Source organism: Oncorhynchus gorbuscha, linkage group LG10 (assembly GCF_021184085.1).
Source record: "Oncorhynchus gorbuscha isolate QuinsamMale2020 ecotype Even-year linkage group LG10, OgorEven_v1.0, whole genome shotgun sequence".
Taxonomy (NCBI): Eukaryota; Metazoa; Chordata; class Actinopteri; order Salmoniformes; family Salmonidae; genus Oncorhynchus; species Oncorhynchus gorbuscha.
In genome coordinates this window covers 36,823,087-36,849,804 of record NC_060182.1, presented here as the reverse complement: position 1 = coordinate 36,849,804, position 26,718 = coordinate 36,823,087, and the positions used below count along the sequence as shown (strand labels likewise).

The window sequence follows — 26,718 nt, the reverse complement described above, 5'->3', positions numbered from 1 at the left end:
TATTCAATAGTCTCAAGTTCCCTCCAGTGCAGAGTTTGTTTTCATTGTGTATTTCAGTTCGACATGGTTTCCTGCTCTACGTTTTGGGAGTACACAACTGTCCATTATCATAGTGATAATCCTTCTCCTGGGATTCGCTAAACGGTTTACAGCTTTTATTTCCGGTAGTTTGAAAAAGCTCATTCACATTTTACCCTCTGAAATGACCAAAAGAATGGGAAACAAAACTACCCGCAACTCTTTGATCTAGTAAAAACTCAGATAGTCACTGAAACAGTGTTTACCGTACGGAGTCATCGACGGCCAACAGTAAGTAGCCTGGGACTTAACAGGAGAGTTTAGCCACGACCGCTCTGCTCTCTGCTCTTTTTTTCCCTCTCGTGGTAGCAATTTGACTGTGACAAGGATCGCAACATTTCCAGTAGCTCTTTGAAGTTGTGCAGATGCTTCATTAACACTAATTAGGTTGGGTCACCATGAACTGGACTACCGACAAAACCCTTTAGCCTTTAGGGAAGGGGCCTGCCGCCCTTTTGACACGCACCACACTGTCATTTTCTATGTATTTGACAGGAACATATAGGCACTTCTATACTGTTTCTGGAGAATGTTACTGTGAAGCAGAGCTGGCTGAAGCCATCTTTCCTCTAGAGACGTGACTTCTGTTTTTAGAGCGTCAAATCCCTTCATTAAATCGTATGAGCTTCCTCGCCAAGCAAGGGAGGGGCGTGCATCATAAATTCTCTCTAGTCTATTCAATGATATTGTCTCAGCGAAGGCCCGTGTGTGTTTCTGTGTGCGCAGCAGGGGCACGGCTGGATCCAGCATACCTACTTGATTATATAGGCTTCACCAGCAGTTCAAGTTTATGACAGGGGACTTGCAACAGACTCTGGACTGGAGCCTTTTTAAGAGTTCCTGCAGCTAGGATCTCACTGTAAGAGTTAGCATTGCATAATGCATATTGCACTGATATAAATGCAAATGAGATTTGTATTATTATTATTATTATTATGTTTTTTTGCAGAATTGTCTACAGTGATATAATGTTTATTATAAACTGGGTAGTTCGAGCCCTGAATGTTGATTGGTTGACAGCCGTGGTATATAAGACCGTATACCACGGGTATGAAAAAACATTTATTTTTACATCTGAAATTACATTGGTAACCAATAGCAACAAGGCACCTCAGGGGTTTGTGATATGTGGCCAATATACCACGGCTAAGGGCTGTATCCAGGCACTCCTCGTTGCGTTGTGCGTAAGAACAACCTTTAGCTGCAGTATAGTGACCATGTACCACACCCCATGGGGCCTTATTGCTTAAACTCTTGCTCAATGTCTTTCAGAGCATGTCCTCTGGTCTAACCAAAACAATGGAAGAATGATTGAGTCATCAGAAAATAGTCCCATTGATGTCTTTTCCAGTGTGATATATTGCACTGGTTTTTAGTGAGAAATCAGTCCAGTCTCCCAGCCTTTTCCATCCTAATGGGAACAACAGGAAGTGCCAACTCCTAGTTGACACTCCGAGTCGAAACCCCTTTTTTTTACAGAGTGGATCCAACCATCAGAGAAGCAGGCTGCTTTCCAAATATCTCCCTCTTCCCTAAATAGTGCACTACTTTTGACGAGAGCCCTGTGGTCAAAAGTAGTGCACTACTTTTAAGGTTTCATTTTGTGACGCACACGCAAATGCAGAGAGTGGAGGGAAGTGTGTTCAGTCTGAAGGATTTCCATTCAGCTCCCAGTGATATATTGACATAATTCCCTAAGAGATAACCTCTGACCTTCTTCCCTGGACTCTGTCATGCAACGGAGCTTTGTCATTGGTTTTTCCATTCAGTGCGTTGGTCATTTACCATCAAGCTCACACTGGAATGGGTGGGTGAATGGACACGCATGTCAAAGGAGCATTGCTGATAGTATCACTCATTGCAGTGTGATCATATACACTGCTGCTATACTCTTTAGATTCTACATATATGGAAGACTGTCATGTCAGATATTGTTGAATGTACAGTATTTACATTTACATTTACATTTAAGTCATTTAGCAGACGCTCTTATCCAGAGCGACGTATTTGTCATTTTGTCATGACATTTGAAGTACTTTGCTCTGTGAATGGACATTAGCATTGAATGTATGGGTCATTACAGATGCACTGTACATTATAGACAACTGTTTAGCATTATTAAATGTTATCGTTATTAACATTGTAAGTTCCCTCTCTGTGACAAGTGGCCTTGATGCCGGAGGAATATCACATTGCAGATACACTGCTGCTATACGATATTGTGTACAACTCATGCAACTCAGACTCGTGTGTTCTGATATTCATTAAATGTGTGTCTCATTTATCATCTGGTTCACATATGTGACGTAACAGATCTACTGATAGACTGCAACCACATTTAATACGTTGTAGTTCCGTTGGATTTACTTTACACATCAGGATTCTATAGTGAGAGCTCAAAAAGTACTCGCACTCAAACCATTGGTTATCACAGACTTGTCCTTGTCCCCTACGAGGTATTTTCACACTGTTCACACGTCCCGATTTTCAATTTCCACAAAGCTCGGCCCTCCTCACAATTCATTCAGTCTGAATAGCCCAGGGACTTTTTCTTAGTTGTGCAACTGTTTCTGTTGAGAGAACTCTCTTGAGAAATGTTCTGTCTTTTCTAATCAACGCTTTCCATTTTTTCTTTCCCCTCACACTCCGTGCCACACGCCGTGCCACACGCCGTGCCACACGCCGTGCCACACGCCGTGCCACACGCCGTGCCACACTCCGTGCCACACTCCGTGCCACACTCCGTGCCACACTCACCTGCCTGGAGTAACTCTGTCCTTTTTCCTGATTTGTCTCACTTGTTCTTGTTTTCTCTTTTGACCCCTATTTTTATTATTGAACCTTTATTTAACTAGGCAAGTCAGTTAAGAACAAATTCTTATTTACAATGACGGTCTACTCCAGCCAAACCCGGACGACACTTGGCTGATTGTGAGCCGCCCTATGGGACTCCCAATCACGGCCGGATGTGATACAGCCTGGATTCGAACCAGGGACTATATTAATGCCTCTTGCACTGAGATGCAGTGCCTTAGACTGCTGAGCCACTCGGGAACCCCCTATCTTCGACCCCACACCAAGCCCGTCTGCCCTCCACTCTCCACCCCCCCACCCTACTCCTCTTACCATAGCACTGCTGGTGGAACCTCCATTTATTGGGGAAATCCTAAGCCCAGACCAGGCAGACTTCAGTAAGTCTATCTGATCTCTATGTCTATTGTTACTATTTCCCTTCTCCCTCTATTCAAATACCTTGACGAATCTTATCATCATCTGCTCTGTTCAGCTAAACACTCTCATTTCCACATTCACCCCAAGACACCAGTCCTGGGATTCTTGGTCTTGTGAAGTTTGAGTCCAGTCTGAAGTTTTTTTTCCATTTCAGGCAGGCTGCAATGTTTTCTGTTGCCAATGGAAAATTATGGGGTTGTTGCATCTTGTCATAGCTTTCACTCCCTCCTATTGACACCAGCATTTCCAGCTAAAAACATCTAGGTTCAAATAGGTTTTCATTTCTCTTTTGATGAGTCGCCGTGTGTCATTTAGTCTTGAAGATCATGTTACATGTTTCACACTAAAGTGACTTCCAATATTCCCTTATTTCATTTTCAGGGTTGTAGTTTAGTTCCAACACTAAGCATGACTGAATTGGATAATGGGTTGGTCCACCCCAATGATGCAAACAGATTGTGTGAAAGGATCACTGCCAGCCAGTAGGATTTTTGTATGTGTAGTGGAAAGCCAATATGAGTGTTTACACTCAGGCTAAAAAGAAAGGTGGCCGGTGTGTAGAAGGAAAAATATAGAGAGAGCTCAAAAAGTACTCGCACTCAAACCATAAAAAGGAAGAACTCAAGGAGGCAGTGATGCTAAAATAATATACTCACGTACTCCAGGATGACAGGGCAAGGTGCGGGGGTGGGGGAGGGGGGGGGACATAAACACGCATACATTTCAGCCTTATACATTCGTCAAGTGCTGTACAAATATGTCACTACAGTGAACATAAAGTGGAAAATCAAACAGTCAATATAGTAGTGAAGTGTTCTGCTGTTTCCCTGGAGGGTTTTTTGACATTCAGATTGTGTGCTTGGGGAGAGAGAGCACAAAGGGGTTCCAGTAATATTGGGGCCAGAAGTCATTCCCTTGAGCTCTGAAGCAGTCTATTCTGTAGAACAGGGCTATTTGGCTGTGGGGGGTGGGGGAGGGGACAGAGAGAGACCCTCGTACTTAGCCGATTTCCCTGTGGGATGCCGTGGTGATACGACTTGGGCCTCGTTCTTGTAGGCTCATGGTCTCGTTCTTGTAGGCTCACGGTCTCGTTCTTGTAGGCTTATGGTCTCGTTCTTGTAGGCTCATGGTCTCGTTCTTGTAGACTTATGGTCTCGTTCTTGTAGGCTTATGGTCTCGTTCTTGTAGGCTTATGGTCTCGTTCTTGTAGGTTCATGGTCTCGTTCTTGTAGGTTCATGGTCTCGTTCTTGTAGGTTCATGGTCTCGTTCTTGTAGGCTTATGGTCTCGTTCTTGTAGGCTTATGGTCTCGTTCTTGTAGGCTTATGGTCTCGTTCTTGTAGGCTTATGGTCTCGTTCTTGTAGGCTTATGGTCTCGTTCTTGTAGGCTTATGGTCTCGTTCTTGTAGGCTTATGGTCTCGTTCTTGTAGGCTTATGGTCTCGTTCTTGTAGGCTTATGGTCTCGTTCTTGTAGGCTTATGGTCTCGTTCTTGTAGGCTTATGGTCTCGTTCTTGTAGGTTCATGGTCTCGTTCTCCCACACTCAAATTTTTATTTCTCTATTTATCTCTCGCTCATTTTAGCTCTCTTCTCTTTCATACTCTTACGCCCTTTCTTTCTTTCTTTCTCCCCCTCTCTCTCCTCCACTCCCCTGCCATAGGCACTGAATGGAGAGAAGGGGGTTGAAGGTCAGGCTGAAAGCGTCTGGGCTTTAAAGGCCAGCCTGGGGCGCGTGCTCAATCAGCTCTTTGTCTTTTGCTACAGGCCTCTGTGTGTTCAGAGGGGGGGGCGGCTCGCCTCACAAAACCACCACATTTCTGCTGCACAGCTTTAATAACTAAATGCGTTTATGAATTAAGAGTTTGGAATGCTATTTTTCCAGGCTCATTTTTTCTCCCCCGCATTCTCTCACTCTCGGCAGGCAGTTTCATCACCCTTGGTGGTGCTTGACGGGGGATGTTCCCGTAAGTGGCATTCAGCAGAATGCTCGTCAGAGAGAGGGATAAGAGGAGGAAAAGAGCGAGAGAGGGAGAGGACATAGAGAGAGCAGGCCAGGGAGCCTTCGTTAGCATTAAGGGCACAGCCCAACGCTGTAATCAAAAACTCATGGGCACTGAGTGTGCTCACCAGGCCGTGACGTGTCAGCAGAGCGGAGAGCTCAGAGGAGACAGGGCTAATGTCTGTTACTGGGTGTGTGTGTGTGTCTGTTCGCTGCAGGGCAAGTGCCAAGGGAAGTGATTAGATTATCTGTGGGTCAAATGAGGCCCTTTGGTCAGCCCTTTTGATGTTGCTTGTCTTCTGGTACTGTTTTCAAACCATACAAGATATCCTTTTAGGCCCGGCTGACTGTATGGAACAGTCGACCATGTCCATGCCAGGCTATACAGCTGTACACTAGATAGTCAGCTCACTCTGTGGGTTTATTTTTTAGTCTTAAAAAAAAAAAACTTTTCTCCCCAATTTTGTCATATCCATTTGGTAGTTACAGTCTTGTCCCATCGCTGCAACTCCCGTACGGACTCGGGAGAGGCGACGGTCGAGAGCCATGCGTCCCCCGAAACACAACCCCGCCAAGCCACACCGCTTCTCGACACGATGCTCACTTAACCCGGAAGCCAGCCGCACCAATGTGTTGGAGGAAACACGGTACAGCTGGCGACCGTGTCAGTGTGCATGCGCCCGGCCGCCACAAGGAGTCCCTAGAGCGCGATGGGACAAGAACATCCCGACCGGCCAAACCCTCCCTTAACCCGGACGACGCTGGGCTGATTGGGTGTCGCCTCGTGGGTCTCCCGGACGCGGCCGGCTGTGACACAGTCCGGTATCGAACCAGGATCTGTAGTAATGCAGCTAGCAATGCAATGCAGTGCCTTAGACCGCTGCGCTACTCGAGAGGCCTGTTCACTCTGCAACAAGAAGTTGCAGGTGTCATGGAGGAACCAGGCCAGCTTGTGCCAATGTCCCGTTGTAATTAGAGCAAACTAAGATCTGCTTTGAAAGGCAGATTCTCACCACCAACTGTAATTAGGGGCGGCAGGGTAGCCTAGTGGTTAGAGCATTGGACTAGTGACCGGAAGGTTGCAAGTTCAAACCCCCGAGCTCCTGAACAGGCAGTTAACCCACTGTTCCTAGGCTGTCATTGAAAATAAGAATTTGTTTTTAACTGACTTGCTTGGTTAAATATAAAGAAATAAAAATAACACTGCTGCTGGCCAGTCAGCCCTGTCACTGGCACAATCATTATCAGACCCCTTAGGACCTCAACGCAGTGTGTGTGTGAGGTACTCTTAATCCAACTTTTAATTAAACAGCAGGGTTCCTAAAGCATGCTGAACACACGCTGTCATTGTCATAAGGAACACAGCAACACGTCGTCTAGCAGTATGTAATTACTTCAACCGCAGAGAGGAAGGGAGGGGGGGGCTGAAAGAGAAAAACAGGAGGGAAGATGTGTGCATGTGTGTGTGTTCTGTTGACTTCAGGCCCCAGTCCAGGGTATACCCACAGAAAACATGACTCGTCAGTAGAGCCATGGCAAGTAGCAACTGACTGTAAGAAAGAACCCAAATATTGACTTCCTTCCCCCAACCTGGACCAGGCCAGGCAGAGACCAAGCTGAACAGAATCTGGCAGACCCAGGCCAGCTCAACAAGGTTGGCAGGGTCGTGAAAATATGTGCACCCTGAGGGTGAGCCGGCCTGGGCTATTTAAAGGAGGTGTATTTGTGAGCGGTATGGGAGAAGATGTGCGTCTTGGAAAGTAAAATAGATCTGCAATAAAAATAGACCCTGTAATAATAAGACGAACCATTAGTTGTTGTTTCTTTAGTTGCTAGGAGACCAAGTCGAAAAGCAGTGACAGTAGCCTACAGTATGTCTACAGAAGGTGACACTTTATAAGTTGCATAAACCGACCATAGACCGCCACTATGGATAGTACAGCATCTATAGTATGACCTATTTGAGTATGAACTGCATAGCGCCAGGTCAGCATAGCTTAGCTAGCCTCTGTTCTCCATAGGCAGTAGAGCCCCAGCCTCTGATGTGTTTGACTTCATGGATGGGAAGGGAATGTCGAGAATCACTCACTGGAGCTTTTTTCACCTCAGCCGTTGGTATAGTAGTGCTGCTGCCTGGGTTGGTGGTGTAGCTGGGCTGGGGTCTCCCTTCTCATTCAGTATCGAACTCCAACTGTGATGTCACCTGTTCACTGTGAGTGAAAGTGTAGCACGCAGCAAGGTAGTGAGTGACCCACCGGTGCTGACAGTGTGCTTGTACTTGTGTGTGCTTGTCCACACGTGTGGATGTGTGTGTATTTGTATGACAAGTGTTGACGTAAGTGTGTGTCTGACGTGCACGTTTTGTGTTATAGACAAGAGAGTGTGTTTGTGTGTGTGAGTGTTGGTGCGGGCATGCGTGTGCATGTTTATGCCTGCTGTGCCTCTCGTTCGAGTGTAAATGCGGTCCAGTTGTTAGGTTTACTACAGACCACAATATGGAACTATGCCTCATCATTTGTACATGGCTCTGAATTTAGCCACAGTTATGTTTCTCTGGTTTCTTTCTCCAAACATAGATCCACGTTCTGCCAGAGGCACATTGTTCCCAAACAGTAGCCAAGCATAACTCTACATGAATCTCAATTCCTTTTGAACAAGGCAACACCACCAAAGGAAAATCACATGCAAATGTGGCCTTGTGTACATTATGTTGGCCTTTATGTGCGCTGTGGTTCCTGTATGTCATTATGTGGTTACACTAACCGTTGTCTTTCTGTTCTAGCGTACTACAGAGCTCTGGTGAACTTCACAGACTCCATCGTGTACAGGCCTGACATGGAGGACATCTACTCGCTGTCTTTCCAGGAGATTTCGGATGCGGTGGTGGACACGGTAGGCCTATTCTAGAACCATATACTGTACACGGTAGGCCTATTCTAGAACCATATACTGTACACGGTAGGCCTATTCTAGAACCATATACTGTACACGGTAGGCCTATTCTAGAACTATATACTGTACACGGTAGGCCTATTCTAGAACCATATACTGTACACGGTAGGCCTATTCTAGAACCATATACTGTACACGGTAGGCCTATTCTAGAACCATATACTGTACACGGTAGGGCTATTCTAGAACCATATACTGTACACGGTAGGGCTATTCTAGAACCATATACTGTACACGGTAGGTCTATTCTAGAACCATATACTGTACACGGTAGGTCTATTCTAGAACCATATACTGTAGACGGTAGGCCTATTCTAGAACCATATACTGTACACGGTAGGCCTATTCTAAAACCATAAACTGTACAGGGCCTATTCTAGAACCATATACTGTACACGGTAGGCCTATTCTAGAACCATACACTGTGTACTGTACACGGTAGGCCTATTCTAAAACCATAAACTGTACACGGCCTATTCTAGAACTATATACTGTACACGGTAAGTCTATTCTAGAACCATACACTGTGTACTGTACATGGTAGGCCTATTCTAGACCCATGTACTGTACATGGTAGGCCTATTCTAGAACTATACACTGTGTACTGTACATGGTAGGCTTATTCTAAAACCATATACTGTGTACTGTACAGGGTAGGCCTATTCTAGAACCATACACTGTGTGCTGTACACGGTAGGCCTATTCTAGAACCATACACTGTGTACTGTACACGGTAGGCCTATTCTAGAACCATACACTGTGTGCTGTACACGGTAGGCCTATTCTAGAACCATACACTGTGTACTGTACCTGGTAGGCCTATTCTAGAACCATATACTGTACATGGTAGGCCTATTCTATAACCATATACTGTGTACTGTACAGGGTAGGCCTATTCTAGAACCATACACTGTGTGCTGTACACGGTAGGCCTATTCTAGAACCATACACTGTGTACTGTACACGGTAGGCCTATTCTAGAACCATACACTGTGTACAGTACACGGTAGGCCTATTCTAGAACCGTGTACTGTACACGGTAGAACTATTCCAGATATAGTGCACAGTAGACCTATCCCAGAGCCAAATAGATTCTCTACACTGTGTATCCATTCCTCCCTCCCCACAGGGGCTGTATTGTTTACACAGGCCAGGGCAGGATTCTCACACCTTGCATTCCACTGCCAAGTCATGTCTGTCAGCAGGTCAAATACTGTAGATAATTTTAGTCAATATACTTTACTGTACAATATACTACTGTACTGTACTGTCAATGTATGTAAGAGCACTTGTTAGGAACGTTTTTAAACTTGTTAAAACATCTGTATGCTCGTTTATACCCATCTAAGTATTATTTTCTCTCTTCCACAGTTGGAGTCAGAGTACAACAAGATCTCAGGCATCCAGACTGTAAATGTGGTCCTCATCAAGTAAGATCGCTGTTCACCTCCAGATGCTGTGACTTACTTTACTTGCTTAAGCCTGGGTGTAACAAAGTTGGTTCAGGGAACAATGATCGCGTGACGAGTAGCCTTGTCTGTGATCTGAAAACTTGGTTCCAAGAGCTAATGCTGAGGCTTCATCTTAGACTCTCCTCTGGTTGATTCAGCAAACACAGTCTCCAAGCTACGTGTAACAAATCAATGTTCTTAGCATGAGAAAATCATGATATGCCCCGGGCCAAACATAAATCCAAACGGGAGCACTGTACTGCAAAATATACATTTGAGTCATTTAGCAGAGGCTCTTATTCAGAGCCACTTACAGGAGCAATTAGGGTTAAGTGCCTTGCTCAAAGGCACATCGACTGATTTTACACCTTCATTCGCAACCTTTCGGGTTACTGGCCCAACGCTCTAAACCGCTAAGCTACCTGCCGCCCCAAATCGTTATTGTCATCACGTCCGTCTCTAACAAACCCCCTTGGTTCTGTCCTGGTCTGTTTAGGAAGATGCCCAGGCAGAATGGAGTGGATGTGTTTGTAGAGCTTGACGTGGGCTCTGACTACAACAACAACGAAAATCAGATCCGCAACGTGTTGTATGGAGTGGTGAAGGAGGGAACCATCGCCTCCTACATCACCTCTGTTCAGGGATTCCAGTTCAGACGCCTGGGAGAAGGTAAGGACCACAGGGGATAAAGTTGACTCCGCATTATCAGGGCTGTCCAGTGTACGGAGCGGCTTCCATGTAAGGAAGTTGTTAAAAGTATGGCATCCATTTTCGGAAGTTGTCAAAGGTATGGCATCCATTTTAGGAAGTTGTAACTGACATCTTCCTACTATAAATGCTGTACAAGTGAGAGAGAGAAAAAAAGGTCTAGTCTCATACCTGTAGTATTCTTTATTTAATTCAGACATTGATCATATCTCATTACAATCTTTCAAGTAAGCTAGGCTAGCCAGCCCAAGGTATCAAGCTAAAAAAGTTCTAGGTGGTGCCCTCTTTTCACCGTTCTTCTTCACTATTTTGACTTCTCCTCTATAAGTCTCCCCATCATTCTGGCCTATTTCTGTCAATATAACAGTACAATATGAAAATAAAGAAAAAGGAGGGTGAGGTGAACTCTAAGTGGTGTCCTTAACTTGTCTCTCTGGTTTTTAGCTCTGCCCCTTGTGAACCCCATGGCTGTCCCAGGTTTGTACTGTACCATGCCGACCTGGGTTCAATGCTATTGGAAATCATTTTAAATACTTTAGATGGGTTTGATTGAGCATGCATGGCTCAATGGAACCAGTAGAAAACTAGCAAAAGAGCCAACTGTCACTCCAGGCAGGCTGAAGCAAACGCTAAAAGTATTTGAAAGACGTCAAATAGTATTTGAACCCAGGTGTGGTACCATGCCTGCTGCACGGAGACTGCCAGAGCTGCTGTAGAAACGATATGACTGTTCTGTAGCTATTTCTGGATGAGGAGCATGGAGATGACGCCTAGCTCTCTGGAAATCTGTGAGAGTTCACGCAGGAACGTTATGCATGTGTGCACCTAGAGTAGATGTCTGACAACGTTTTGGTTTTTGGATTGCCCAAGATGACTGCAAAGATTTTTGCATGGCATGAGGATAGTTACAGATATTGCTTTTTGCTAAAAAATAAATAAATATAAAACCTTCAGAGTTTCTGTAGTTTGTAAATCGTCAAGAGTTTCTTCAGAAGGATCTCAATTGCCTATCGAACCAGGCCATGTCCCACCTACGGTACACCTACGGTACAGTACAGTAAGCTGTGAGACCTTTGAGAAGCCCCAGGCCCGAGCATGACCTGCAGTGACCCAGGAGGGTCAGTGGAGGCTGGTGATCGAAGGACGGTTCATAGTAATGACTGGAATGGAATCAAACACATGGCATCTGTGATAACATTCCATTCCAGCCATTACTATGAGCCCATCTTCCGATTTTAAAGTGACGCCAGCCTCCACCGTGGAAGGTCTCCTTGTATTAAACCAGACTTCTGAACAGAAAGCATTGTGTTGTGTGATGGTCTTTTAGCCGTGCATGTCTGACCCTTGAACCGCCCCCCCCCGTCTTTCTCAGTGATCCCCAACCCTCTGCCCTGCATGAAGGATGAGCACACGTGTCAGGATGGGGGTTGCATCCCTCTGGAGTACCTGTGTGACAACAGACCTGATTGCAATGACATGAGTGATGAGCTGGATTGTGGTGAGTGGCAATGGCATTGGTGTGGTGGAAATGGCATTGGTGTGGTGGAAATGGCATTGGTGTGGTGGAAATGGCATTGGTGTGGTGTGGTGGAGTGTGGAGTAGTGGCAAAGGGTCTGAGGTTTGTTGTATCCTAAGAAGAGCGTTATATCTGGTTATTGCCTTGCTGTGGCTTCTAACACCATGGTTTCTACAGCCATATCTCAGGGCAACTCTGGTTATGGCTGTGTGAGCAGTATTTATAAACTCTTTTTGATTTTGATCTAATCAGATCAGATTCAGCCTGGACCAGTGACCCCCACCCCCACCCCTCCCACCACCACCCCCATCAAGAAGTCCACACGCCCCCTTGGCCCCGTAGGGCCCTGCAAAGTGGACCAGGCCACCTGCCAGAACGGGGAATGTGTCCCCAGAGACTACCTGTGCGATGGAGAGAGGGATTGCTCTGACGGCAGCGACGAGTTCAGATGTGGTGAGAATCAGGGACACACACGAAGACTTCAAAAGTGCAATATACGCACAGGGAGGCACACATAAATCAAATCAAATCAAATCAAATTTTATTTGTCACATACACATGGTTAGCAGATGTTAATGCGAGTGTAGCGAAATGCTTGTGCTTCTAGTTCCGACAATGCAGTGATAACCAACAAGTAATCTAACTAACAATTCCAAAACTACTGTCTTATACACAGTGTAAGGGGATAAGGAACATGTACATAAGGATATATGAATGAGTGATGGTACAGAGCAGCATACAGTAGATGGTATCGAGTACAGTATATACATATGAGATGAGTGTGTAGACAAAGTAAACAAAGTGGCATAGTTAAAGTGGCTAGTGATACATGTGTTACATAAGGATGCAGTCGATGATGTAGAGTACAGTATATACATATGCATATGAGATGAATAATGTAGGGTAAGTAACATTATATAAGGTAGCATTGTTTAAAGTGGCTAGTGATATATTTACATTTCCCATCAATTCCCATTATTAAAATGGCTGGAGTTGGGTCAGTGTCAATGACAGTGTGTTGGCAGCAGCCACTCAATGTTAGTGGTGGCTGTTTAACAGTCTGATGGCCTTGAGATAGAAGCTGTTTTTCAGTCTCTCGGTCCCAGCTTTGATGCACCTGTACTGACCTCGCCTTCTGGATGATAGCGGGGTGAACAGGCAGTGGTTTGGGTGGTTGATGTCCTTGATGATCTTTATGGCCTTCCTGTAACAACGGGTGGTGTAGGTGTCCTGGAGGGCAGGTAGTTTGCCCCCGGTGATGCGTTGTGCAGTCCTCACTACCCTCTGGAGAGCCTTACGGTTGAGGGCGGAGCAGTTGCCGTACCAGGCGGTGATACAGCCCGCCAGGATGCTCTCGATTGTGCATCTGTAGAAGTTTGTGAGTGCTTTTGGTGACAAGCCGAATTTCTTCAGCCTCCTGAGGTTGAATAGGCGCTGCTGCGCCTTCTTCACGACGCTGTCAGTGTGAGTGGACCAATTCAGTTTGTCTGTGATGTGTATGCCGAGGAACTTAAAACTAGCTACCCTCTCCACTACTGTTCCATCGATGTGGATAGGGGGTGTTCCCTCTGCTGTTTCCTGAAGTCCACAATCATCTCCTTAGTTTTGTTGACGTTGAGTGTGAGGTTATTTTCCTGACACCACACTCCGAGGGCCCTCACCTCCTCCCTGTAGGCCGTCTCGTCGTTGTTGGTAATCAAGCCTACCACTGTTGTGTCGTCCGCAAACTTGATGATTGAGTTGGAGGCGTGCGTGGCCACGCAGTCGTGGGTGAACAGGGAGTACAGGAGAGGGCTCAGAACGCACCCTTGTGGGGCCCCCGTGTTGAGGATCAGCGGGGAGGAGATGTTGTTGCCTACCCTCACCACCTGGGGGCGGCCCGTCAGGAAGTCCAGTACCCAGTTGCACAGGGCGGGGTCGAGACCCAGGGTCTCGAGCTTGATGACGAGCTTGGAGGGTACTATGGTGTTGAATGCCGAGCTGTAGTCGATGAACAGCATTCTCACATAGGTATTCCTCTTGTCCAGGTGGGTTAGGGCAGTGTGCAGTGTGGTTGAGATTGCATCGTCTGTGGACCTATTTGGGCGGTAAGCAAATTGGAGTGGGTCTAGGGTGTCAGGTAGGGTGGAGGTGATATGGTCCTTGACTAGTCTCTCAAAGCACTTCATGATGACGGAAGTGAGTGCTACGGGGCGGTAGTCGTTTAGCTCAGTTACCTTAGCTTTCTTGGGAACAGGAACAATGGTGGCCCTCTTGAAGCATGTGGGAACAGCAGACTGGTATAGGGATTGATTGAATATGTCCGTAAACACACCGGCCAGCTGGTCTGCGCATGCTCTGAGGGCGCGGCTGGGGATGCCGTCTGGGCCTGCAGCCTTGCGAGGGTTAACACGTTTAAATGTCTTACTCACCTCGGCTGCAGTGAAGGAGAGACTGCATGTTTCCGTTGCAGGCCGTGTCAGTGGCACTGTATTGTCCTCAAAGCGGGCAAAAAAGTTATTTAGTCTGCCTGGGAGCAAGACATCCTGGTCCGTGACTGGGCTGGATTTCATCTTGTAGTCCGTGATTGACTGTAGACCCTGCCACATGCCTCTTGTGTCTGAGCCATTGAATTGAGATTCCACTTTGTCTCTGTACTGACGCTTAGCTTGTTTGATAGCCTTATGGAGGGAATAGCTGCACTGTTTGTATTCAGTCATGTTTCCAGACACCTTGCCCTGATTAAAAGCAGTGGTTCGCGCTTTCAGTTTCACGCGAATGCTGCCATCAATCCACGGTTTCTGGTTAGGGAATGTTTTTATCGTTGCTATGGGAACGACATCTTCGACGCACGTTCTAATGAACTCGCGAAGGAGGGCGAGAGGGGAGGGCAATAGTCTGTGTGCCCTTTTCTATCTCTCCCTTTCATCATCCTTTCACACACACACACACACACACACACACACACACACACACACACACACACACACACACACACACACACACACACACACACACACACACACACACACACACACACACACACACACACACACACACACACACACACACACACACACACACACACACACACACACACACACACACACACACACACACACACACACACACACGCTCGTCAGTCACAAAGCTTTGCATCTGCTTCATGTCAACACACCTGATCAATGTGTCTGATTTGAAGTGCTCCTCTGATCACGCCCCTCTGTCTGGCTCCAGGCACTCCCTCTCCCTGTGAACCCAATGAGTTCAAGTGTAAGAACGGCCGCTGTGCTCTCAAGCTGTGGCGCTGTGATGGAGACAACGACTGCGAGGACAACTCAGACGAGACCGACTGCCGTGAGTTCCACATCCCACGTTTATTGATTGAACATTAAAGGACCGCTTTTCTAGTCCTTAGACTAAAAAGCACTTTCAATTGTGAGTTTCTTTGTTTACATGAATGAAGATGAAGTCATTTTCTATCTCTTTCTTGTGTTCCAGCCACCAGAGGTCCAGGTGACACGTGTGCCCCAGAGCAGTTTGTGTGCCTCAGTGACCGCACCTGCATCCCATCTAGCTACCAGTGTGATGAGGAGCCCGACTGCCCTGACCGCTCGGATGAGTTCGGCTGCAGTAAGTCCCTGACCATCATACCATCTCTCCGTCTTTGTCCCTGTCCGTCTTTCTCTGTCCTGTCTCTCTCTCTGACAATCTCGCTCTAGCTGCCTGTCTCTCTCAGCCTCTTTCTCATTTTCTCTCTCTCCCTCAACCCCCCCTTTCTCTTTGCTCTTCCCTTTCTCTCTCCAACCCCATTTTCTCTATGCATCCCTCTGCCTCTCACCTGTGTAGTCACCCCGTGCATCCCTCTGCCTCTCACCTGTGTAGTCACCCCGTGCATCCCTCTGCCTCTCACCTGTGTAGTCACCCCGTGCATCCCTCTGCCTCTCACCTGTGTAGTCACCCCGTGCATCCCTCTGCCTTTCACCTGTGTAGTCACCCCGTGCATCCCTCTGCCTCTCACCTGTGTAGTCACCCCGTGCATCCCTCTGCCTCTCACCTGTGTAGTCACCCCGTGCATCCCTCTGCCTCTCACCTGTGTAGTCACCCCGTGGGTTTCTTTGTACCATGACCACTGAAGTGGCAAACAGTTATATTTTTCCGAACTTTTTAAAATCGGGGTTGGGTAGTGGGGACTAGTTTTGAAATGTGTGTGCGCCATCCTGCGTCACACAGTGCATGCATCCTTGGCTTTATAGATGCTCATGTTGTTTTCTCATAACTTTCCCTTTAAGCTCCTCCCACAGTGACCAGTCCCCCAGAGGAATCTATTGAGGCGGAGCGGGGGGAGACGGTGACTTTCAACTGTGTGGCAGTTGGTGTTCCCACCCCCATCATCACCTGGAGGCTCAACTGGGGCCATATCCCCATCAGTGGCAGGTGAGTTGGTACAGTCCTCCTACTCCTTCCACCCTTGTCTGGTTCACCCCATAACAGCTCTTATCACAAACTTAGTTTGACATTTAGGCCAATGGCCCCATTCTGAATGACTCCTGAATCGATGGGATGTTATGTTGTGTTTGAAAATGTGTGTGTGAGTGTTGGCAAACATTCGACTCTAGAAAATGACATTGAAGTTGATATGCATCATACAAGTATTTCATGTGGAGTTCTGAACCCCTCTGTTGCGTGATACAAGTGGCTTCTCGTCAAACTCTGTCTGTCTGATGCCATTATGGAAGAGAGTGTTGATCTGTGCGGTGATAGCTCTGGAAAGAAAGCCGGGATTCATTTGTGGGATTGTGTGAAATGAGTCTTGCGTATAATTGATTGGAAACAGACCATAACGATTTTAAAATGACTGAGGATTTGTCCGCTATCCAATCTCGTTAGGCCACAAAATGCAGCATTTCATGCATTGCTGATTAAGCACTGTCATATATCTACAGACAAGTCATGTTTGACTTGATTCAAAGAAGACTCATCTTTCAAACACTTCTGTCATTAAGTATTGAGTTATTCAATTATTGCTTTGTGGCCAATCTTGTCCAATAACAGAGCTTACTGTACATCCATTGAATGGCTGTTTTATACAGTAAAGTGCTATATTATGCTATATTATCTGTCAAAATAAACTCCTACAGTTAACTCAATCACTATTAAATACCATCCTGAAAGCCTAAAGTTGCAGAGAGTAGGCTGTATGGCACTTCCTGTAGCAATATGTCAGTTCAGGAAAGAGATTTAGAGTCATAATATTCCTTGTCCTCTGAACACCCTTTAGACACTCCAGTGTTAACTTTGAAAAGTGAATCGTCACTGTTTGGTTAGAGGTGAGTCGAACACAGGCTGCAGTGGTTGAAGCATCAGTGTAATGTAAGCAATGTATATGTATCGGTCTTCCCAGGATCTCATTGACCAGTGAGAATGGGCGTGGCAGCCTGACCATCCGTGACGTAAAGGAGGCGGACCAGGGGGCGTACACCTGTGAGGCCATCAACGCCAAAGGCCTTGTGTTTGGTATCCCTGACGGGGTGCTCAGCCTCACACAGAAACCAGGTATGTACTCTATTGCCTGAATCACAGTATAGGGCCAAGCTAAGCCATGCCTAGCTGATCTGAGCTGGCCTGGTTGTGCATGGTTCCATCAAAGCTGCTGGGACCATGCTGTAAAGAACATCCAACATAGCTGCTGGAATCATGCTGGAAAGGATAGCTGCTGGGACCATGCTGGAAAGGACAACCACCATATCTGCTGGGACCATGCTGGGAAGGACAGCTGCTGGGACCATGCTGGAAAGGACAACCACCATAGCTGCTGGGACCATGCTGGAAAGGACATCCACCATATCTGTTGGGACCATGCTGGAAAGGACATCTAACATATCTGCTGGGACCATGCTGGAAAGGACATCTACCATATCTCCTGGGACCATGCTGGAAAGGATAACTGCTGGGACCATGCTGGAAAAGACATCCACCATATCTGCTGGGACCATGCTGGAGAGGACAACCACCATATCTGCTGGGACCATGCTGGAAAGGACAGCTGCTGGGACCATGCTGGAAAAGACAACCACCATAGCTGCTGGGACCATTCTGGAAAGGACATCCACCATAGCTGCTGGGACCATTCTGGAAAGGACATCCACCATAGCTGCTGGGGCCATGCTGGAGAGGATAGCTGCTGGGACCATGCTGGAGAGGACAACCACCATATCTGCTGGGACCATGCTGGAAAGGATAGCTGCTGGGACCATTCTGGAAAGGACATCCACCATATCTGTTGGGACCATGCTGGAAAGGATAGCTGCTGGAACCATGCTGGAGAGGACAACCATCATATCGGCTGGGACCATGCTGGAAAGGATAGCTGCTGGAACCATGCTGGAAAGGATAGCTGCTGGAACCATGCTGGAAAGGATAGCTGCTGGAACCATGCTGGAGAGGATAGCTGCTGGGGCCATGCTGGAAAGGATAGCTGCTGGGGCCATGCTGGAAAGGATAGCTGCTGGAACCATGCTGGAAAGGATAGCTGCTGGGACTATGTTGGAAAGGATAGCTGCTGGGACCATGCTGGAGAGGATAGCTGCTGGGACTATGCTGGAAAGGATAGCTGCTGGGACCATGCTGGAGAGGATAGCTGCTGGAACCATGCTGGAAAGGATAGCTGCTGGGGCCATGCTGGAGAGGATAGCTGCTGGAACCATGCTGGAAAGGATAGCTGCTGGGGCCATGCTGGAGAGGATAGCTGCTGGAACCATGCTGGAAAGGATAGCTGCTGGGACCATGCTGGAAAGGATAGCTGCTGGGGCCATGCTGGAGAGGATAGCTGCTGGGACCATGCTGGAGAGGATAGCTGCTGGGACCATGCTGGAAAGGATAGCTGCTGGGACCATGCTGGAAAGGATAGCTGCTGGGACCATGCTGGAAAGGATAGCTGCTGGGACCATGCTGGAAAGGATAGCTGCTGGAACCATGCTGGAAAGGATAGCTGCTGGAACCATGCTGGAAAGGATAGCTGCTGGGACCATGCTGGAAAGGATAGCTGCTGGGACCATGCTGGAAAGGATAGCTGCTGGAACCATGCTGGAAAGGATAGCTGCTGGAACCATGCTGGAAAGGATAGCTGCTGGAACCATGCTGGAAAGGATAGCTGCTGGAACCATGCTGGAAAGGATAGCTGCTGGGACCATGCTGGAAAGGATAGCTGCTGGAACCATGCTGGAAAGGATAGCTGCTGGAACCATGCTGGAGAGGATAGCTGCTGGGACCATGCTGGAAAGGACAATGTGAGAAGGAAAGATCAGAGCCAACAGGGTATGGTTTGTGTTGGCTCTGTAGTGGGAATCAGGTATTGTGTACTACTCTTCCCTGGAATGTGCCACCACAACACTGTATAAAGACCATATAATGAATTATTTCAATAATACTAAAATGTTATGTCTGTCTGCATCTATTTGCCTGTTCTATGTCTGTTTAATGTATTCTATTTGCACCGTACTGTCCTTTCGTTCAGTTTTGTCATCCTCTCTCATCGTCACCAGGAAACTGTCCCGACGGTCACTTCAGTGTGGAGGGACGTTGTATCTCCTGCTTCTGCTTCGGCATCACCAAGAACTGTGGGAACACTGGACGCTACCGAAACCAGATCAATCTGCGCTTCACTGACGAGGACGACTTCAAAGGTACTGGACTTCACCAAATACTAACGCCTGTCATACACGTCATGATTGATGTCATTTTTTCTTAACTAAACATTATGTGAAAAAGTCGAGACTTTTGTAATTGATTTTACTGAACATAAAAAAGGTCTTTAACCTCTTAAACGTAATGGCAAAGTGTAGATTTCCGCCTAAATAGACATACCAAAAAGTAACTGCTATGTGTAATTACATGATTCTGGCATGCGGAAACATGGTATATCTGAAAATAAGACATCTGGGAGATTGTGAGGAAATGATCAGAAGATAGATAGGAGTTACATAGTTCAGAACACACAAGATCAAGCACACACCGTCCAACCCTCAAATCACACCCATTGGCTGTGCTGCTCATGCCTTGAATCTGCTCCTCAAGGACATAAGGGCACTAAAAATAATGGATACGCTCGACAAGAGGGCGACGGAAAGGGTTAGGTATGTGAAGGGTCATCAAGTTATAGCAGCAATCTACCTCACCAAGCAAAGTGAGAAGAATAAGAGCACCACAATTGAAGCTGCCCAGCAACACCCGTTGGGGTGGTGTTGTCATCATGTTGGACAGTCTCTTGGATGGGAAGGAGTCTCTCCAGGAATGGCCATATCAGTCTACCGATATGGACAGCCCCATCCAGAGGATCCTCCTGGGTGTGGTATTTGGGGGGAGAGTGGTAAAGCAGTCTGAAATACCTGAAACCTATAGCAGTAGTCATTGCACGGATTGAGGGACACAATGCCATTCTGTCTGATGTTCAGACTTTGCTTGCGGATGTAAGAGAAGAAATCCGTACTGCCCTGCCCACTTCACTGTTGCTCCAAGCGGAGGAAACTGCAGTTCTGAAATAGATCAAAATGCGTGAATACTTCTGCCTGAAGCCCATACACACTGCAGTGTACATGTTGGACCTCAAGTATGCTGGCAAGAGCATCCTGTCTGGTGCAGAGATCAACAGGGCCTATGGTGTCATCACTACCATGTCTCTCCACCTTGACCTGGATGACTGCAAGGTTCTTGGCAGTCTGGCGACGTACAGTTCCAAGCAATGGCTTTGGGATGGAGATGCAATATGGCAGTCATGCCAACATATCTCATCAGCCACCTGGTGGAAGGGACTTTGGATCTGACTTTGGATCAAATGCCACCAACATCAGCCGCCTCAGGGTGCAACTGGTCCTGGTTTGGGAACACACACACTAAAGAACGCAACAGGCTGACCAATACAAGGGTTTAAAAATTGGTGGCCATCTGGGCAAAACAATTGGCTTTTTGAGCCTGACAACAGGCCCACAAGCCCTCAGTCCAGCCTCTCTCCGCCTATTGCGGACAGTCAGAGCACTGATGGAGGGATTGTGCTTTCCTTGTGTAACTTGGGCAGTTGTTGTTGCCATCCTGTACCTGTCCCGCAGGTGTGATGTTCGGATGTACCAATCCTGTGCAGGTGTTGTTAAACGTAGTTTGCCACTGCGAGGATGATCAGCTGTCTGTCCTGTCTCCCTATAACGCTGTCTTAGGCGTCTCACAGTACGGACATTGCAATTTATTTCCCTGGCCACATCTGCAGTTCTCATGCCTCCTTACAAAATGCCTAAGGCACTATCACACTGCTCATCTGAGCAGGGACCCTAGGCATCTTTCTTTTGGTGTTTTTCAGAATCAGTAGAAAGGCTTTGTTAGTGTCCTAAGTTTTCATAACTGTGACCTTAATTTCCTACCGTCTGTAAGCTGTTAGTGTCTTAATGACCGTTCCACAGGTGCATGTGCATTAATTGTTTATGGTTCATTGAACAAGCATGGGAAACAGTGTTTAAAACCTTTATAATGGAGATCTGTGAAGTTATATGGATTTTTACGTATTGTCTTTGAAAGACGGGGTCCTGAAAAAGGGACGTTTCTTTGTTTGCTGAGTTTATAATTCCAAAGTAGATATTGTCTGACATTGAAATGACTTGTTACATAGGCCTATGTAAACTAAATTCAAACCATGAAAAGCAGACAACTTATAAAAACAAAGTGCATATAGTAGATTAGATATAGAAAGTCATGAAAATAATTTACGTACAGATCTTAAAGTGGATCCAATCCTTCTAGAAGGCAATCTTTGTCAGCCGAGTCGAAATCCTCGTTGTCCAAATCGCTCCCCTGATCTGAGTCCGACCAGTATTAGATTCAAAGCTTCTATATCGGTATACTTATTCATAGCTTCCTTCTTTTTAGCTTCCTGTTCAATACCCCCCCCCGTTTTTTTCTCCCTTGAGAAGCCATCTTTTATGCTAAAGCGATGAAATTAAAGCCATGAAATCTGTTTACAATGTAATGTAGCGTGCTCTATGCATCTCATCTCTGAGCCGGGGATAGCAATAGTTCACATCAAACTTTGTCACATGCACCGAATACAAAAAGTGTTCAATAGTACACACTAAATGTTCTAGGCCTTGCTCTGTCCCACCCAGGTCCACTGCATATCCCTGGAAAGCTTATCTCATTGGCTACAAGACTGCCAAGGTGGTGTAGTAGCCAATCCCCTGTGTCATGGATGCCTTCGGCTCGTAAGCAGGCAACATCATATTTTTCATGCGCCAAGATATAGTCACTCGGTGGACATTTGATGTTGCCATTAAGTCACACATCATTTGATAACATTAGATTCCTATCAACCGAAGGATTCATTTCATACCCCCCATGTAGCTATAGCTCAAACACAGACCAAATGGAAGCTTGCCTTGGAAGCTGTTTGGTGAAAACGTTGTGTAAAATAAGCATTTTGACTCTCTGGGCTGGAGATCAATAACGGTAGGTCACAGGCAGGCAAATAAGACCGCCCTCATGATCTGAGGAGTCCCGGCTGTCTGTGTTTTATTTAGTTTATGCTTCACAACGCTAACCGGAATGTAGGTAGCAGGCGTCTTGAAATGAGGTCATTGGCTCGGGCCTGCCCTTCTAGATTCCTATGCCCATATACGGTTGTAAGTCACACCAAAGATTTTAAGGCACTGATCAATAACTAAGATAACCAAGCTGTCTGCAGACACCCTGCTTTTGCAGATAGAGGCTACTGTTCTCATACCAGACTGAATTAAATAAAACAAATCTAATAGGCTCCCCATTTAAGAGGTTTTAAGCATGAAAACATTTGTTTATTGCATGAATGTCATAACTCTTATTTCATTTTCCCTGCCTCCCTCCCTAACTCCAGGAGTGAACGTGACATACCCCTCTCGGCCGGGCACCCCTCCTCTCTCCTCCACTCAGCTCCTCATCAACCCAGAGGAAGAGGAGTTCCAGCTAGTCGACCTATCACGGCGCTTCCTCATCCTTGATTCATTTTGGACGCTGCCACGCCAGTTCCTGGGAAACAAGGTGCGGCGTCATCACTACATCAATTCCTGCTCTGCACTACTTTTGCCGTGTTCCCCTGTTTAGGCGTTGCATGCATCAACCAATGGTTGCATGCCACGTCAGGCACCATACTGCTATACCATAGGATGTGGCCTATCCAGGCGTTGGTATGGTTTGGCATGCATCAGTAACCTCTGAGCAGGAGAACATAACCCTTGTCTCTCCAACGACTCACCTTGACATCGTGTTGAAATGATCTTACACCAGCAAGATAACTACTATATGAATTAGACATTTAAATGCACATCTAAAAGTGTCAGTACACAGAAAGTGTGTCAGAAATGTTTAAGTTATATTCAAAGGAAGACGCTCCCCGACACTGCTTGTGTTACTCTTATTAATGGCTTACGTTTCAGCCTCACAGCCTTCGTCCGAGCTTTGTCTGGCTTATATAACTATGAAATGAATACGGCGGCTGAATGTCTGTTTATTTAGATTGACTCCTATGGAGGGTCCCTGAAGTACAAGGTGCGCTACACGCTGGCCCGTGGCGAGACTGAGCCTGAGGAGAAACCAGACGTGGTCCTGACCGGGAACGGTCAGAGACTGGTCTACCGCAGGGGCAACCCCACCCCCTCCAGAGAGGTCAACCAGAAGGAGATCAAGTTTACTGAGGTGGGTCCATCTGCCAACAACCACCCTACTTTTAGCTTAGTTTGGTTCATATACACTTTGTCAAGATCTTTATGAACAAAACAATGTAACTGTCTCTAGTCCTTATTTGTACAGTATAGCAGGGTTCCCCAACTGGCGGCCCACGGGCCAAATTTATCCCAAGGGCGATTTTATTTGGACCCATCCCAAAACAGACATTTGTTTTTTATTGTTAGACATAAAATACTGTATAAATACCAGCAAATCAGCTCCAGTTGATTTCTATATTGGAAATCTGTCCCAAGGTATTCCCACACATAATAGAGATATACAGTATGTGATTGGATACGAATGTAAGCAAGGTTTGAAATGATTATGTTTTAGTCAAATATGATCTATTAGGGCTTTCTTGCGGTCAAATTGCAGTCGACAAATTATTTGTAGAAAAAAATCTGCTGAATGTAATTGATGATCCCAGCAGTATAAGATCAGTGGTTTAAGATAATTTGTCTACGTCTTATCTATGATCCTATATTGGCTGACATGTTGCCGTCTAATCCTTCCACGGTGCAGTTAATGACCATTGTTTTAAATGTAGCCTTCTGGGCCGTGTGTGATCATGATCAATGTCTGACCTCCGATGGTTTGTGTGTGTTCATGTAGGACAACTGGCAGCACTCGTCGGGTCGCCAGGTGTCCCGTGAGGACCTGATGATGACGCTGGCCAGCCTGGAGAGCATTAGCATCCGCACCATCTACGACAACCACATGGTGAGCGTGGCGCTCAGCGACATCGTCATGGACACCACCACTGTGGAGTACAACATCCATGACAATGCCAAAGATGTGGAGGAGTGCAGGTGAGATCCCATAGACTGACTTCAGCCGAGGTTAAGATTTGAATTAGATGTTGTTTGTTATCGCTCCATAGAGTCACGGGCACTAAAAAGGGACTTAAACCGGGACAAAAAAGAAGAGGAGTGCTGAGAACCTTTTAGTTCTTGCAACTATAGGTATACGGTAAATCAATTAGAATAGCATTGTATTGTATTGTGTTTGAATTGTAGGATAGTTTCTGTGGACAGTTGTAATGGCTTCCATGGTGTGTGTTCCTCCCAGGTGTCCCCCTGGCTACTCAGGGCTGTCCTGTGAACAGTGCTCCACTGGCTTTGAGCGTGTGTCTGGGGGGAACTTCCTGGGATCCTGTGCTGGATGTAACTGTAACGGACACGCCAGCGCCTGCGACCCCATCAGTGGACACTGTCTGGTGAGGACTCCTCACAACACAACGTTATCATTATACTAAAGCCTGGCTGTGAATGTCAAAGCTTTGAAGTTGTATTCGACCTCTATGTCTTTCAGCTGTCAATTGAATCTGTTGCAAGTGTCGCGAATGTCTAGCGAACGCATTGAGTTGGTGGCTCTCACAGTCAGTGGCTGAATTGTTAACCTGACTGTAGTAGCTGTTTGCAAAAGTACCAGTCATTTGCTGCACATTATTTGTTCAATGACCTGTGGACAAGTGTACATAATATAGAGGTAGTAACTGAACTACGTTCCTCTCCCTCCATCAGAGCTGTCAGCACAACACTGAAGGTCCTCAGTGTGACAAGTGCAGACCAGGCTACTTCGGTGACCCCAGGCGAGGTCGCCCCGATGACTGCAAGCCCTGTCCCTGCCCATACACTGAGACATCCCGCAGGTGAGGGGTCACCATGAGGTCACAACCACACATATAGTACACCGGAGTTGGGGAGTAGTGAACTACATGTAGTTCGAATAGTAATTTAACTACCTTTTCCAGTAGTTTGGCGGTAGTTGAACTGGATTCAAATCTAGGTAGTGTTTTCAGTAGTTAATCTCTTTTTCGCCGTGCTGCGGTATAGCTAACTACTGGAACTACATACTACTGTTTTTGCAAGAAGTTGGCAATCATTTTATTTTATTTTAGTTTTTTTTCTCTCGGCATCAGACCTGTCTAATTCTCACTTGAAACATAGTTTGTGTGTTTAATAGGCACGTTTCTACATTCTGTTAGCATATGACCACATAGTGATCTGTTCTGTTGATTTGCAGTCTGACATTTCAGATTTACATATGATCATTTTTGGATGTAGTGAACTATATAGTGTAACTATACTTTTCTTAAGGGTAACTTTAGTGTAGCTTAACTTGTGACTTAATTGGTAGCTTGGTTAGCGATATTTAGGCCGTCATTGAAAATAAGAATTTGTTCTTAACTGACTTGCCTAGTTAAATAAAGGTAAAATCAATTTTAAAAATTCGGAGTAGCTTTCCTGTGTGAGCCTGTGTGACACATACTCACACAGACAAACACACCGTGGGAGAGAGACAGAGAGATAGAAAGAGCTTTTTCACACAGCAGGTTTACGTCCATATTGGGTAGATGCACTAAACACTCCAGAAGAGCATTGGGCTTATTCATACATTGCTGGTGTTGTCAACTTGTGACCCCTCTCGCTACCTATTAACTGGCAGCTGTAAATATTAATGTCCAAATCCTGTGACGTTTGTTTGTGACTCCTCAGGTTCTCCGACACCTGTTTCCTGGACCATGACTCCCAGGCCACGTGCGACGCCTGCGCGCCAGGCTACACCGGCCGTCGCTGTGAAAAGTAAGGAAGTGACATTTTCCACTTTTACCTCCTTCTTTAAAGAAATGCTAGCTTTAGTATATATGGAATAGTTATAAAAGATGTTGATGGAAGTGTTTGTTTTTCCCCCATAGGTGTGCATCTGGGTATCAGGGTAACCCATTGCAGCCCAATGGCAAATGTTTTACAACCCGTGAGTGTTTCTTGTTTTTTTGGGGGCGTACATTTTTAGGCTTAAATGTGTTACGAAAGTTATTCACCTGGACAGTTTTACCGAGACATTTGTACGTATAAATTATGACTCTGCTTTATAGTGCATGCCATGCTTTATGTCCTACTTTACCTTTAAGAGACCTGGTCTTGACCCAGTGTAATTATTAACATCAATCATACCTGCTGAGAAGGTGTGGTCATTGGCCTGGTATGTCGAGTGATTGTGAAGGGGTTAAAGTTGGTGGAGCACCCCCAGGTGTTGATCCATCTCCCCACCCTCTGTCTCTC

At 46.3% G+C, this 26,718-nt stretch overlaps 1 protein-coding gene across 1 annotated transcript in view; it reads left to right on the top strand.

Moving 5' to 3' along the window:
* LOC124045995 (basement membrane-specific heparan sulfate proteoglycan core protein-like) overlaps positions 1-26,718 on the top strand; it is a 186,627-nt gene that overhangs the window by 77,833 nt on the left and 82,076 nt on the right. The window contains 17 exon segments of the mRNA XM_046365881.1: positions 8,090-8,199; positions 9,631-9,689; positions 10,207-10,379; positions 11,791-11,916; positions 12,188-12,388; positions 15,152-15,271; positions 15,416-15,547; positions 16,207-16,351; positions 17,319-17,470; positions 19,459-19,599; positions 22,806-22,969; positions 23,444-23,623; positions 24,266-24,462; positions 24,722-24,869; positions 25,177-25,304; positions 26,152-26,238; positions 26,352-26,410. Of these exon segments, the coding sequence (XP_046221837.1) occupies positions 8,090-8,199; positions 9,631-9,689; positions 10,207-10,379; positions 11,791-11,916; positions 12,188-12,388; positions 15,152-15,271; positions 15,416-15,547; positions 16,207-16,351; positions 17,319-17,470; positions 19,459-19,599; positions 22,806-22,969; positions 23,444-23,623; positions 24,266-24,462; positions 24,722-24,869; positions 25,177-25,304; positions 26,152-26,238; positions 26,352-26,410 (2,322 nt within the window).